At 48.1% G+C, this 14,507-nt stretch overlaps 2 protein-coding genes across 4 annotated transcripts; one reads left to right on the forward strand and one right to left on the reverse strand.

Moving 5' to 3' along the window:
- Positions 1 to 5,990: 5,990 nt before the first annotated feature.
- LOC127785658 (probable bifunctional methylthioribulose-1-phosphate dehydratase/enolase-phosphatase E1) lies at positions 5,991 to 11,092 on the forward strand. 3 transcript variants are annotated; one of them, XM_052313063.1, is made up of 7 exons: positions 8,706 to 8,724; positions 9,022 to 9,120; positions 9,216 to 9,275; positions 9,640 to 9,841; positions 9,931 to 10,451; positions 10,542 to 10,660; positions 10,794 to 11,092. In XM_052313063.1, exons 3-7 carry the CDS (start codon positions 9,220 to 9,222, stop codon positions 10,889 to 10,891), a joined length of 996 nt encoding a protein of 331 aa, XP_052169023.1. In that variant the 5' UTR covers positions 8,706 to 8,724; positions 9,022 to 9,120; positions 9,216 to 9,219; the 3' UTR covers positions 10,892 to 11,092. The 3 variants fall into 3 exon arrangements, 1 of the variants encoding a protein (XP_052169023.1); XR_008019817.1 differs by lacking the exons at positions 9,216 to 9,275; positions 9,640 to 9,841; positions 9,931 to 10,451; positions 10,542 to 10,660; positions 10,794 to 11,092 and having other exon boundaries at positions 5,991 to 8,724; positions 8,952 to 9,115; XR_008019818.1 differs by lacking the exons at positions 9,216 to 9,275; positions 9,640 to 9,841; positions 9,931 to 10,451; positions 10,542 to 10,660; positions 10,794 to 11,092 and having other exon boundaries at positions 5,991 to 8,724; positions 9,022 to 9,115.
- On the reverse strand, positions 10,871 to 13,768 carry LOC127785672 (uncharacterized). The gene is made up of 7 exons (XM_052313066.1): positions 13,175 to 13,768; positions 12,795 to 12,978; positions 12,449 to 12,699; positions 12,212 to 12,326; positions 11,886 to 11,978; positions 11,423 to 11,566; positions 10,871 to 11,329 (listed from the first exon to the last, which is right to left on the reverse strand). Exons 1-7 carry the CDS (start codon positions 13,495 to 13,497, stop codon positions 11,216 to 11,218), a joined length of 1,224 nt encoding a protein of 407 aa, XP_052169026.1. The 5' UTR covers positions 13,498 to 13,768; the 3' UTR covers positions 10,871 to 11,215.
- Between the last annotated feature and the right edge of the window lie 739 nt (positions 13,769 to 14,507).

Raw genomic sequence — 14,507 nt, forward strand, 5'->3', positions numbered from 1 at the left:
CTTATCTCTGTCAAAGGAAGGTTTTAACCATCTCTCTCTAAAGGACTCTGTTCCTGCTATGATAAAGAAAACGTTAACATGACTAGTGAGTGGATCTCCTCGCGCAGCTAGATTTTAAAGGAATTAAATTTGATATACTACAACTCTTCACTTTTGATTCTATAATTGTATTCTCTATGCAACACATTTAAAAAATCAGATTGAATTTTATATAGAGTGAATTGCATATTGGGCTAGTTATTATGACCAAAGTTGCACGTTAGACCAGGGCACAACCAACATTTTAAGTTTAGACCAGAATCTTTTACCTTGGGTTGCACATTAGACCACTCTATCCATTTCCAGTTCCACATCCCCTGTTTCCACTCAGCCACTGCTTGCTCCTACATCAAGCTGCTGCCTGCTGCTAATCGTCTCTAACTTTGGCACTGACATTGGGTCAAACCAGAAGATGAGTACAACACCACTGGCATGAGGTATTGAAAACCACGAGGAATGGCCTTGAAGAGAGGAGCTCTGTCTACGTTGCCTTTGAGCTTGAGCTCAAGCTCCATCTGTGGCCACCTTTGCCAGTTGCGTGCTTGAGCTCGACCTCCGCATACCATGCCCATGCTCGATCGCTCCACTTGCACCTCCATGGCGCCTCGACAGCCCTGCCTCGAAGCTACTCTTTTTTCTCCCATGTGTTGTGCTCATTGCTCTTGCAACAGTAGCGGCAGTAGGAATTGGTCTAGTGCTTGATCTAGTCATGAGCTCCTAATCTAGATGCTCAAGCTTGAGGGTAACAACAGATGGGCAGCTAGACCGCTATAGGCAGGCTGGAAAGGGAAGTGGAGGGAGCGATAGTGGGGATGGGGATGACTGGTCTAGAGGAGGAAGAAAGAAGGAGAAGAGGGAGAGACACACCTGGTCTGGCTTACATCTGGGCCTCTAGTCCAAATTGCATGCTCAAGTAACTATGGCTGGTTGAAAGTGAAAATGTTTGATAACACCTAGTTCATTGTGAAACATGGGTAAGAAAATATAGTCCAACATGCAATTCACTCTTAAAATATACAACTCTTAGCTTATATTTTCATAGATATAATCTTTTTTTCTTACATACATAACTCTTAGATTTTATAGATACAATTGTATTTTCTATATAATATCTATATTGATCAATCTACATCGCCATGTATTGAACATATAATGATCGGGAGCTTAAGATTTTTATTTTTTTTTCCCAACTAATGTCTCTAGAGCAAACATGGTTTCTACCTGTAATATCTAATAGACTTATAATCATGTAGTAATGTTTTAGCATGGCCAGAAACAAAGGACCATGTATCCTTGATGTTCAAATCTTTAAATAAGTGAAAAGTGAAACCCTTCACACAAAAATATCACGCCACGTCATTAAGAAAACATGGATCGTCCGATTACTCCTCTAAACCATACATGCCGCTTAATCTCTCAATTGGTGAAATTTGATTTGCACCCTTGAGGAAACTTCTTTCACAAATGAAGTCCTCCCATATCCCTACTCGTGGAGCCGCTTCGTCCTCCGGTTTCCACCTCCCATTCGACAGGCAACAGCCCGACGCCGCTCGCTACCTCCTTCCACCTCAACGCCACCACCGTCTCCTCTCCCACCACGTTCTCTCACTCTTCCCCTCAACTTCCTTTGCCTCTACCCATCCCCATCCCCGACGCGCCTGCGACGCTGCTCCTTAACCATTGGTGTGCCCTCTTCGATTCGTCACCAGATCTACGTGTTTTATTCTGGAATCTAATCCAAGAACTCGGCAGATTATATCTTGAACTCCACATTCTAGGTTATCGTCATTGCAATTGTTTTGCAGAGGGGAGGAACCAGGGAAGGTGATGCCATATTGTCGTCGCCTATCGCATAATAGTTTCCCGCAGGGACCTCGTCTTTACTCCAGCTTGCGTTGGGGAGGTACGACTCTCTTCTCAATTCTTATTGGAGCTATCACGGATGTTATGCTCGATTTGATCAAAAAGATAATGTTGTACTTTTTGCATGGTTTGGATTTTTCTTGTAGGGAAATGATACATGTAAAAAATTCTTTTTAGAAATTAATTGCCAAATGATTATATCAAACTATTTTTGCTCCTAAGAGTTTCGTAAGAAAGTTTTCAAAATTTGATGACAACCACTTGGCCTGATATGTCAAACCACTCGATAAACTAATCTTTGTTCGGATTTACTAGTTTTCATCCATAATGACGAAACCAGTTTAGATTTTACTGGTTTTCGTCTGTATTGGAATTAGTGTCATGGCGGTTTTGGATAGCAAAGTGGTTTAAAAGGGAAACTAAAGGGAGATACAACCCTGATATTTTTTTTCTTTTTTGGACAGAGGATTCAAACCTAGTAGGTGTATTAGCACATCATTGACCATGACTGACGTGCTCTAGATATGAGATGTCACATTGAACCCTATTGAGGGGATGAGGACATCTATTAATAACGCCCCTGTTCGAATCTCCAACAAAAGTTGGATAAAAGTGGCACGCTTTTCAAACCGCTAAATGGTGTGTTTTGTGCGAAAACTTTATATATGGAAGTTGTTCTAAAATATTAGATTAATCCATTTTTCAAGTTTGTAATAATTAAAATTCAATTAATCACACGTTATTACCATCTCGTTCTGCGTAAAACACTTAATCTTTATCTTCATCTTCAACTTCAGGAGATTCAAACACCACAGTTGTCTATGACTTTTCACCCATGACTGGGTGAGTGAACGAGCAAGACATGCATGTAGGGATAAAAACGGAGCGGATACGGACAGATAATGGTCATATCATATTCGTTTTCATATTTTTTGCCGGATACGAAAACGAATATAGAAACAAATACAGATTATCTCCAATACGAATAAGAATCGAATATGATCGGACACGAATACGGAAACATTTTTTTCTCGGAACATGCAAACCAACTCAACTTGTAATAGAAACAAATATCAACATATATAATTAGCTCATTTTATATAAAATGTAGTATAATATTTTTAAAAATTTAAATAATATTAATAGTGTGGACTAGTGTTAAGAGATGAACGACTATTAAAATCTAAAAAGTTATATTGAAGATCATAGAGTTATGAAGAAATGTGGTATGTCTCGTAGCTTCTGCGGATATTTGGATAGCACTGTTCACCAGATATCAGAATTATTATCCGTATCCGACGGAAACTCCAATACCATATTCGTATTCGTATCCAGGAGAAAATATCTGTATCCGAACTATATGAGAATTATCCGATCCGAAAGGTATTCGTCTTTGTTTTTCTTCGAAGTGGACGGAAACTATCCGCTCCATTTTTATCCCTACATGCATGGGTAGTTCTCACCCATGCCATGCTCATTTACCCAGTAGGCATAAGTTGCAGACTGTGAACATGTTCACGGGCAAAAAAAATAAAAAAAACATGAGGTACGTGCTCGGCTCAAGTAGTGTATTTATTGAAGGCAAACAAATTATCATGCACAATTACCATCCTGATCACTGGCGATGGTGCCACTATTAGGGTATGTTTGGAGGAGTTTTAAGATTCTGAGAAGCAGCTGGTAGGTAGCCAACTTCTAAAAATCTGAAAAAGCTGAGTTTCTCAACTTCTAACTTCTAGTTCATTTTCTGGACTCTATAACTACAGCTTCTCAGAATCTGGACTAAAAGCTGGATTGTTTAGATGAGTTTCTGATTCTGGAAAAAACAGCAACAGCTAGAAGCTCCCCCAAACATACCCTTAAGAGTCTCGTAGGGAAAAAAACAATATTGGTGGGATACATTTGATTTGGACGCAAATTCTATATAGTTATTGCACACCAGTTACAACAGCTCCTTTCAGGTACTGCACTAGCATCTTCAATTTCTGGTCATCTGGCCTATTTCGTAGTTGCATGTAGGAACACTCAATATTGCTTTTGATCCTTTTTCGAGCAACCTCATCGCTTGTTATAGAGTTCTAACTTCACCGGTTAAATTTCTAGACAGGCACATAGCATTTGATTAGGAAGTTTTTAACGGCAAAGATGCAATTCTAAATGGTGCTTGATAAAAATCCTAGTAAATTTGATTTGCGTCACACTGGAGTTGAGAAAAATGAGGATATGTCACTCCACCTTCAATAAAATAACACAACATTATAGGAGTAATTGTTAAAAGAGTAAAATCCACTAGCGGTTTAAACTTGTCACAAGGTTTCACATAGGTCCACGATCTTGCAAAGCGTTTATCAAGGTCCGTAAACTTGGTTTATTGTATCATTCCGGTCTAAAGTGTCGTTTGACCGTGGTCATGCCTATATGGCACGCCACGTAGACGATGATATGGCTTTTTTTTCCTCTTTCCCTTTTTATTTTTCCTCACCTTCGGCGAGATCCCGGCGACTCTGTTCGGTGAGTGCCCCCGCCTCCGCTGCGTGTCGCTCACGCACAACACGCTCACCGGCTGCGTCCCGACGGGCATCGGCAACTGCGTTCTCCTCGCCGGATTCGACTTCTCCTACAACAGCTGGACAGCGAGCTGCCCGATAAACTGTGCGTGCCGCCGGAAACCATGGCGAATTGCCGCAACCTGAAGGTACTCAATTTGGTCCAGGAACAAGCTCACCGGTGGGGTCCCGGCGAGAAGCGACGGCGACAGCGGCGGTCTGTCCTGGGAACGGCGGTTCATGGTCGCGGTGGCGACGGCGCGCGCGCTCGCGTACCTTCACCATGACTGCAAACCTCAGGTCCTGCACCTCAACATCAAATCAAGAAGCATCCTGTTGGACAAAGAACACGAAGCAAAGCTCTTAGATCTCGGGCTAGCCAAGCTTCTGCTTGAACCGAGCAACCTACCAGACTACATTGCGCCGGAGCTAGCGTCGTCGTCGTCGCCGAGCTCGAGGCACGGCGGCGACAAGTGCGACATGTTCAGCTTCGGGGTGGTGTTAATTGCTGGATATGGTGACGGGGCGGAAGCCGGTGAGCAGCCGCCATGGACGACAGGGCATGGTGGTGGTGGTGGTGGTCCTGCGCGACTACGTGAGGGAGATGGTGGAGAACAGCACAGTCTCAGGCTGCTTCGACCTGAGCATGAGGAGAGTCGTCGAGGCAAATCCTTCCAAGTCTCTGCCGGCGGCGTAGGTCCTGCCGGCTATGCCGTCGAAGGGTGTCGCAGGGTCGCCGTCGTCGAAGGCGGTGGAGGTGGATTACTACGCGTCGACCCAGCCAAAGAAGCTAGAGGAGCCGCCGACGGTCACAGCAGTCCAAAAGGATTGCGCCCCACTGGCGGCGCCCAAGCCGGCGGCCGCTACGGCACCACGATGCCCGTTCCAGCGACGCCGTCGACGTCTCCTCCTTGGAAGGAGTATGCTCCGGCGGCGCCAGGTGTTGTGCCTTTGAAGCAGCCTTCTTCCCAGGCGGCGCCAGCAGGCGTGGTGCCGGTGCAGCCTTCTTCCTCGGCGACGGCGGCGACAAAGAAGAGAAAAATGATTGAGGAATAAGGGAGAAAAAAATAACGCACGTTGTCATCTATATGGCATGTCACATGGACCGCGGTCAAATAAGATTTTGGACCGAGATGATACAATAAACCAAGTTTAGATATCTTAATACACACTTTATAAGTTCGTGGACCTAGATGAAACATGCTTACAAGTTTAAGTACCGCTAGTGTAATTTACTCTTGTTAAAATGCCACTAACAACATTGACTCATTTGTGTGTATATGTGTGTCTGTTTTTTTTGGCATCGTGGGGTTAATAATTCATTTTGATTTTTTCTTCAATATTTCCCACAGCCCGGTAAGCTGAAATGACCAAATTACCCCTCTGATTTCCTTTTTTTTTACTACATCCGAATCGTGGGCTTCGTTAAAATAAACTCTCCCCTTATTATTGCCAAATTGATTACTCCTTGACTTTACTGGGGTTTCTTTTTCTTTTTCTCATTTGATGACCGAAATGCCCCTGGGTCACTCCACCTACAGCTACTAGTACATGGTTGGGTTGAAGCAGTAGCAGACGAAGAAGCCTCCTCTCTCGACAACCGGCGGCGGCGCCCAACAGCGCTCCGGCAGACGGCAGGGCAACAGGTGGAGGTGAGTAGCCGGCGGGCAGGACAGGAGGCACCTCGCTCGAGGCCCAGGTGGAGGTCGGTCAGTGGCGATTGGCGATTTTCTTTCTGATGCACCCCTCCAAAACCACCGCCACCGTCGTCGCCAATGTCGCCGCCGCGGCCCTCCCCCTCCCCTTCCCCCGTGCCGCCACGCCGCTCGACGCCCGCATGGTCAAGACGGGCTTCGACGTCCTCACCTACCGGCTCAACCTCGGCCTCCGCTCCCTCCTCTCCTCCGGCCACCTTCACCGCGCCCGCGCCATGTTCGACCAAATGCCCCACAAGAACATCTTCTCCCTCAACCTCATCCTCTCCGCCTACTCCAGCTCTGGCGACCTCCCCGCTGCACAACACCTCTTCCTCTCCTCCCCTCATCGCAACGCCACCACCTGGACAATCATGATGAGGGCACACGCCGCTGCCGGTCGAACCTCCGATGCCTTGTCGCTCTTCCGCGCTATGCTCGGGGAGGGTGTCATTCCAGACCGCGTCACCGTCACCACCGTGCTTAACCTGCCTGGATGCACTGTCCCGTCGCTCCATCCCTTCGCCATCAAGTTCGGCCTCGACACCCATGTTTTCGTCTGCAACACGCTGCTAGACGCCTACTGTAAGCACGGCCTCCTTGCTGCTGCCCGGAGAGTCTTTCTGGAGATGCACGATAAGGACGCAGTCACATACAACGCCATGATGATGGGCTGCTCCAAGGAGGGACTGCACACCCAGGCGCTCCAACTATTTGCTGCTATGCGCCGCGCTGGTATTCCCGCCACCCACTTCACCTTCTCCAGCATTCTCACAGTCGCAGCAGGTATGGCTCATCTCCTCCTTGGGCATCAGGTTCACGCTCTCGTGCTCAGATCCACCTCAGTGCTCAACGTGTTTGTCAACAACTCATTGCTCGATTTCTACTCCAAATGCGATTGCCTTGATGACATGAGGAGACTGTTTGATGAGATGCCAGAGCGGGACAATGTCTCCTATAATGTGATTATTGCAGCCTATGCTTGGAACCAGTGCGCTGCCACGGTGCTGCGGCTGTTCAGGGAGATGCAGAAGCTGGGTTTCGACAGGCAGGTGTTGCCTTATGCTACTATGCTAAGCGTAGCTGGGTCTCTGCCTGACGTGCACATCGGGAAGCAAATACATGCTCAGCTGGTCCTTCTGGGCCTTGCTTCTGAGGATCTTTTGGGCAATGCGCTGATTGACATGTACTCAAAATGCGGCATGCTCGATGCTGCAAAGAGTAACTTTTCTAACAGAAGTGAAAAATCTGCCATTTCATGGACTGCTTTGATCACTGGGTATGTGCAGAATGGACAGCATGAAGAAGCTCTGCAATTGTTCTCTGACATGAGAAGAGCTGGTCTAAGGCCTGACAGGGCAACGTTTTCAAGCATCATCAAGGCTTCCTCAAGCCTCGCAATGATTGGGCTAGGAAGGCAATTGCACTCGTACCTCATTAGGTCAGGCTATAAGTCCAGTGTATTCTCCGGGAGTGTCCTTGTTGACATGTACGCTAAGTGTGGCTGTTTGGACGAGGCACTTCGGACATTTGATGAGATGCCTGAGAGGAATTCCATCTCGTGGAATGCTGTTATTTCAGCCTACGCTCACTATGGAGAGGCAAAGAATGCCATCAAGATGTTTGAAGGCATGCTTCATTGTGGTTTTAATCCAGATTCAGTCACCTTCTTGAGTGTTCTAGCAGCATGCAGTCACAATGGTCTTGCAGATGAATGCATGAAGTACTTTCACTTGATGAAACACCAATATAGTATATCACCCTGGAAGGAACACTATGCTTGTGTTATAGATACATTGGGTCGGGTAGGCTGTTTTTCTCAAGTTCAGAAAATGTTGGTTGAGATGCCATTCAAGGCTGATCCAATAATATGGACCTCCATTCTTCACTCGTGTCGAATTCATGGAAACCAGGAATTAGCTAGAGTGGCAGCTGATAAACTGTTCGGTATGGAACCCACAGATGCAACACCCTATGTTATATTGTCCAACATATATGCCAGAGCTGGTCAGTGGGAAGATGCTGCATGCGTGAAGAAGATTATGAGAGACAGAGGGGTTAGGAAAGAGTCGGGTTACAGTTGGGTTGAAATCAAGCAAAAGATATACAGCTTTTCTTCAAATGATCTAACCAGCCCAATGATAGATGAGATTAAAGACGAGCTAGACAGATTATACAAAGAGATGGATAAACAAGGCTATAAGCCCGACATAACCTGTGCCTTGCATATGGTGGATCATGAGTTAAAGCTGGAGTCGTTAAAATACCACAGTGAGAGATTGGCCATTGCATTTGCTCTGATGAACACCCCAGCTGGGACACCTATCAGGATTATGAAGAATCTGACTGCGTGCCTAGATTGCCATGCTGTCATCAAGATGATATCAAAGATTGTGAACAGAGATATCATCGTAAGAGACTCACGCAGGTTCCACCATTTCAAGGATGGGGTTTGCTCCTGTGGAGACTACTGGTAGGAGCTTGGCTAGCTGTCGCCAGGAACGGAAAAGGGTTGTAGTCAGATGAAGAATGCAGGCTGCAACTGCTGGTGGATGACCTAAGATTGAGGAGACATCTCTCAGGTATAATCTATGTACTTCTTCCATCCCAAAATATAGCAATCTAGGACCAGATTGGATATCTTAGTAGTATAGTATATATTTTAGGACGGAGAATGTACTTACTATAAATGAGGATTTGTAGTTAGTGTAGCCCTGGTGTGATTTTGGTACTACTCTATATTTTAGTTTGCAGCTTGTGCTTTCTTTGTTTTCAAAAAGAAGTGTCCAGTATAATTTTTCTTGCATAGATGTTGCTGCCTTACTGGAAGTCTGAGGGCCATTTGGCAGCACTCTCTCCGTTTCAATTTGCTATTGAAGGAATTTCGGTCGTGGCTCCCCGCTCCCCCGTGGCTCGTCTTCTGCGCGCCGGTGTTGATCTGCATCGCAACAACAAGATGATCCATCTACAAGACCAAAGTATGCTCTCCTTTCGTGCCTTTTCCCTCCCTTGTATATACAGATCGGCCGTCTTTTTAGTAATGTTGACTAATGTAAACGATTCAACATACTAGGATCATGGGATCGGAGCAGGATTTCATTCTAGGATGGACGCCGGAACAAAACCTCCTTGGGTGAGAGTCCAAAACCCTGTTTTTATTGTGGAAGTCAGAATTTTTCAGGCATGGGACAAAATGAACAGCCATGAGAATGATGAGGCCGAAGCATTATGCTTTGATTCATTGTGTTGCATTTTGAAGGCATCAATGCGATGTGAAATCGGGGGACTCCAAGGGGAGTGCGTGTGGTTGGTGTGTGAGAGAATGAAATGGATGAAATCTGGGTGCGTTGTGTGGTTGGTTGGTCAGTGTCTGGGTGGTCACAGTCGCGCGCCCATATATCCAATCCATTATCCATTCCTTTCCTTTCCGGTGACATGTAGTAGTAGTAGTTGTAGTAATTTCATCTGATATTACTCATCCATTCCATCCGCGACAGGGAGCGTAGCATGCAGGTGCAGATGCAGATGCAGCAGGCTACCACCGTTCTCAGCAGCAGCAGCAACCGGCCTTGGACGCTGTGGTGCCATCCTGTCCCAGTAGTCTCCTCCCCATCCCACGCCAAAAATAAGAAGCATGGCCTCCGACTCCGAGCAGGCATGGCCATGGCCTCCTCCGAGCTTCCTGACCTGAGCGCAATAGTAAGTAAGCTGCTTCGATCTTACTAATTTGTTGAGCATTATTATCTTAATTTGTTGATTGATGGATGGATGGATGGATGGTGGTGCAGCAACGCGTGGTGCTGGACATCGAGGGCACCACGACGCCCATCTCCTTCGTGGCGGACGTGCTCTTCCCCTACGCGCGCGACAATGTCCGCCGCCACCTGGCCGCCACTTACGGCAGCAGCGAGGAGACGCGCGCTGACGTGGCCCTGCTGCGGGCGCAGGTGGAGGAGGACCTCGCGCAGGGCGTCGACGGTGCCGTGGCGGTTCCGCCGGATGCGGAAGGGGAAGGGGAAGGCGCCGTGGTGGAGGCCCTGGCGGCGAACGTGGAGAGCATGATTCGCGCGGACAGGAAGGTGACGGCGCTGAAGCAGCTGCAGGGGCGCATCTGGCGGCGGGGCTTCGACAGCGGCGAGCTGCGGAGCGAGGTGTACGACGACGCGGCGGACGCGCTGCGGCGATGGCGTGCCAAGGCCTACATCTACTCCAGCGGAAGCAGGGAGGCCCAGCGCCTCATCTTCGCCAACACCGCTGCACACGGCGATCTCCGCGACCACCTCTGCGGATTCTTCGACACCACAATAGGGTGGGTGCCTACCTTAGCTGGTAGTAAGGCTTACCATCCATCACCAACAAAACAAACAATTCACCATGCATGCATGCACCCATGCTGCAGGGCCAAGCGCGAGGTTAGCAGCTACTACGAGATCTGGCAGACTCTGGGCACGGACCGCCCCTCCCAGATCCTCTTCTTGACAGACGTCTACCAAGAAGCCGCTGCAGCAAAGACTGCAGGTCAGCCTCACTCCACTCTCACTCAGCAAATTTGCCATCCCCTCCGCCGCTGCGCTGCACATTAACATCACTCCTAGTAGTACTTCAGTAACACCTCTATTAATCACAAGTATATTTTTTTCTTCCGCCGCAGGCCTTGAGGTGATAATATCTGTCAGGCCTGGAAACGCACCCCTCCCTGATAATCATGGTTTTCACACAATCACATCATTCGCTGAAATCTCCATCTGAACCTAGCCAGAAATGTCTTGTACTATACAATCTGATCTGAACAATATTCTACCGGACGCTAGCAGCACAGTTAGCAAATGGTTTGGTTAGGTTTAAGGCAAGACAATCTGGTGTGTAAATAAATGTGTAATAGTCCCAATCAAGCTAATACTATCATGCTCCCATTCCATCCAAACCTGGAACAACAATTTCTGATGCATATACTACTACTTTACATTTGTTCCTTTTCCTGCATAAAGACCGTCCATGTCTTACTGAATCCAGTAAAATTAGCACATGTATCCTCCTTGTCTGATCTGATGACGAATCATTAATTCCCTCCCATCAACCTTCCATTTCAACATCCGTAGATTCAAGCTCCATATTGTTTGACTGAATCGAGGCAACGAGATCCTCAATTCTCAGAGGAGCATGCCTAGCAGCGTACTGGAACAAAGCCTGAACATACAAAAGGCGATCAAACCATTGGCTACAAGGCATGAATGAGATGATATTTTCTCAGCAAAAATGCATTCTCAAGTGGCCACTTACTTTCGAGTGGCTGTCAGCAAAAGCACGAGCACGATTCGGCTTTCCAACAAATTGAAGCTCACTAATCTCCATCTTTCCATCCACAAGTTTCACTCTTTCATCTTTGACAGCAAAGCGAAGAAGATTCCCTGGCCGCAGGTTTGACTGTACAGCCATGTAACAGTAAGTTAATGCTTCAAACAGGTTCAGGTAAGGACTGAAATCACAGTGCAGGAAGGCACTTCTGGTGCCTAATCAGGATAAGCACGTTACTTTATAAGCATAGCATTGTAACACTTCCAGATAGGGTATACAATCAACATAACCATTCATTGGTTTCATATCAACAACTAAAAGCTTGGAGCACCATGTGGAAGGTACTCTGATGCAGATTTCCACCCTTAAAAATCGGGGAACCATGAAAGCATATAATCCTATGTAATTATCACTTTTTTTTAATGTAGGCTGCATTACACAACAGTACCTTCTGAATGAATTCATTGTCCAAGCTACCAAAGACAACTGGAGGATCATCAGAAGTAGTAAGCTTTCCATCCTCTTGCAGATCCAGCACAATCTGATTGTACAGGAAGAAACAAGGCACGTGAGAAGTTTTGTATTGGGGAACAGAAGTAGTAGCAGGACATCAGAGTTGACAACATCTTTGTCTGAGAGTATTGAAGATGATAATTATTAAATATGATGCCCTTTTGTAAAGAGAAACAAAATGCCCCAAAATGGAGTTATATCGGCAAAATAATTATCTTGCTAGCTGCAACATGAAGCAAACATTGAAAGAATGAAACATACATGCTGCTCACTTGGGACTTGTCCCTTGCTATCTGTGTCAATAACATATTGACTACAAGCCTCATCTTTCCAGACCAGTGCAAGGGGTGTGATACCAGCTAGATAATGTGCATGCCTTTTAAGAGAAAAGACAACAAACAGTTAGTCAATGCAGTGATGTAAACTGTAAAGGCAGTTAGCAGATATGAGGGCATGTCTAACAAAGAAGACATCATCAAAGGTAGAAAGAGAAGTTACTTGTTGTAAAACAGCAAGCCATCTTTCACATATGGTGTGCTTCCTGAGTATGCTGCTTGAAGACCCTGAAGCGTGCACTCGTATATAGGGACAGCACTGAATCTGTAGCGATGGTACGTTGATGGAGGATCACCAGCAGTGGTCTCCATGAGCTTAGAATTCACCCAAAAGAACCTAAACTCAGCGGTGCAGTCGTACAAGGAGTAGCCTCTCCAACAGATCATATCAATGATGTAATATGTTTCATCAGGCTGCAGCACAAGAGAGACGACAACGTTATGAATGAACAAGCCAAAAACGAAAGAAAGAAAAGGCAGGTCAAGAAGGATGGATCAGGTGGTAGCACCTCATGAAAGATGCAATCAAGGATGGAATAGGAACTTGCTGGTCCGGAGATGTCTCTCTTTGATCCATTTGGAAGAGCGGAAGGGAATCGGTGGAGAATGGATCCGTTTCGGAGCCTGCTAATGGTGATGCCGTTGCAAGAGACGACCAAGCACCGTTTCCCGGCAGGTCTGGCAAAAACATGCCTACACATAGAGAAGAATTGTTGAGGCCGATCCTTTGTTGAAACTTGTAGTAGTAGTAGTATACTACATACAGTTTAATAAGCAGTAAAAGTGAAATTTGCAGGTTAAGAATCATAACTAACATAACAGGGGTACTCGAATTGAAATGCGTAGTAGTAAAGAGAAGGAGTTGGGAGAGGGAGGGGAAGGTAGCAACCAGTCGGTGGCGAGGTGGGGAGGAGCGTCAGCCATCCACTCCGGGAGCATGATCTGGCGGGCGAACCAGCGGCGCGCATCGGAGCCGCGAAGCTTGGAAGCGGCCTCGGCGACGGTGGGCTCATGATCGCGCTCGCTGTCGCCCTCCACTGCTGTGTCGGCAGCGGCAGAGGACGGGGACAGAAGGGAGTTGGCGAGGCTGCGGGCGCGCGCCTGGGCGTCAGCGCGGCGGGCAGACTGGGCCTGGAGGGCGAGGTCGCGGCGGCGCTGCTGGTCGGAGATGGCGGGGCGCTTGTAGGGTCGATGCGGCGGCGGCGGCGCCATGGCTGAACGGACGCCCCGAGGAGAGAGGCACTGAAGAGCCGTGGGCCCGTAACCCGCCGCCCCGACGATGACGACCCGGCAGGAGACGACTACGACGAAGACCGGGACGACGACAACGACGACCGAGACGACGATGACCGGATCTGGAGCAGGCGGCGGGAGAGGAGTCGCGGCGGCGGCCGGCAGGAGAGGAGGCGCGCGGCCGGCGAGCGGGAGAGGAGGCGTGCGGCCGGCGGGCGGCGGGAGAGGGGGCGCGGCGGCGGGCGGCGGGCAGCGGGCGGGAGAGGGGGCGCGGCGGCGGTCGGCGGGCGGGACCAATTTTTTTTCCCTTTTTTCCGTTTTTCTCCTTTCCGCTTTTATTTCCTGAGAAAATTCAATCCATAGCACATAAAAAAAACCCGGTACCACAAAAAATAGCACAACAAATTTTTCACTTCGACCAAAAACACAGGGGACCAATTTTCCTTCGATACATAGTACTTCCGTTATATTTTAAGCTAACGGTGTTAGTTTGGAGTAGAAAAAAATATCCTCGGACTAATTTACCTTTCGACCATGTCATCTCGTCGCGTCAGGCCCTGTGCAGAGCAGCTACGCCATGCGCGGTCGAGCAAGGAGCCGCTGTCGTCGCCTCACTGTGCCTCGCAGCCATCGCATGGGCCAACCGCGCACGGTCGAACCACCCTCCAGCCATAGCCGTCGTCGCCACGCCGCACCTCGCAAGCAGTCGCCGCCACTGCCGCCGCCGTCAACCAAGTTGCCTTGCTTCGCAGCTGCACGCGGTCGAGCCACCCGTGAGGCTGTCGTCGTCGTTAGAAGTGATGCCGAGGCCAATGATCCGATGGGCGGAGACGGAGCTGGTGGCAATGTTGGGAGCATGGACAAAGGGGATTCGGTGGCTGGCGGAGAAGCCGACGGTGGAGACCCTAGCTGGCCCCGACGCGTCTCGCCGTCCACCGGAGCCGACGGTGGAGGCCCCGGCTGGCCCCGACGCCTCAACGTGTCAGCCC

This window comes from Oryza glaberrima, chromosome 1 (genome assembly GCF_000147395.1).
Source record: "Oryza glaberrima chromosome 1, OglaRS2, whole genome shotgun sequence".
Taxonomy (NCBI): Eukaryota; Viridiplantae; Streptophyta; class Magnoliopsida; order Poales; family Poaceae; genus Oryza; species Oryza glaberrima.

What these genes read in the sequence shown, in the direction of transcription:
- LOC127785658 (XM_052313063.1), top strand. Translation starts at nt 9,220, where the DNA reads ATGGGATCGGAGCAGGATTTCATTCTAGGATGGACGCCGGAACAAAAC. An exon ending in TTCCTGACCTGAGCGCAATA is followed by an intron (nt 9,842 to 9,930) that starts GTAAGTAAGCTG and finishes ATGGTGGTGCAG; the next exon opens with CAACGCGTGGTGCTGGACAT. An exon ending in TTCTTCGACACCACAATAGG is followed by an intron (nt 10,452 to 10,541) that starts GTGGGTGCCTAC and finishes CCCATGCTGCAG; the next exon opens with GGCCAAGCGCGAGGTTAGCA.
- LOC127785672 (XM_052313066.1), bottom strand. Translation starts at nt 13,497, where the DNA reads ATGGCGCCGCCGCCGCCGCATCGACCCTACAAGCGCCCCGCCATCTCC. An exon ending in CCCCACCTCGCCACCGACTG is followed by an intron (nt 12,979 to 13,174) that starts GTTGCTACCTTC and finishes CTCTATGTGTAG; the next exon opens with GCATGTTTTTGCCAGACCTG. An exon ending in AAGTCCCAAGTGAGCAGCAT is followed by an intron (nt 11,979 to 12,211) that starts GTATGTTTCATT and finishes CTGTACAATCAG; the next exon opens with ATTGTGCTGGATCTGCAAGA.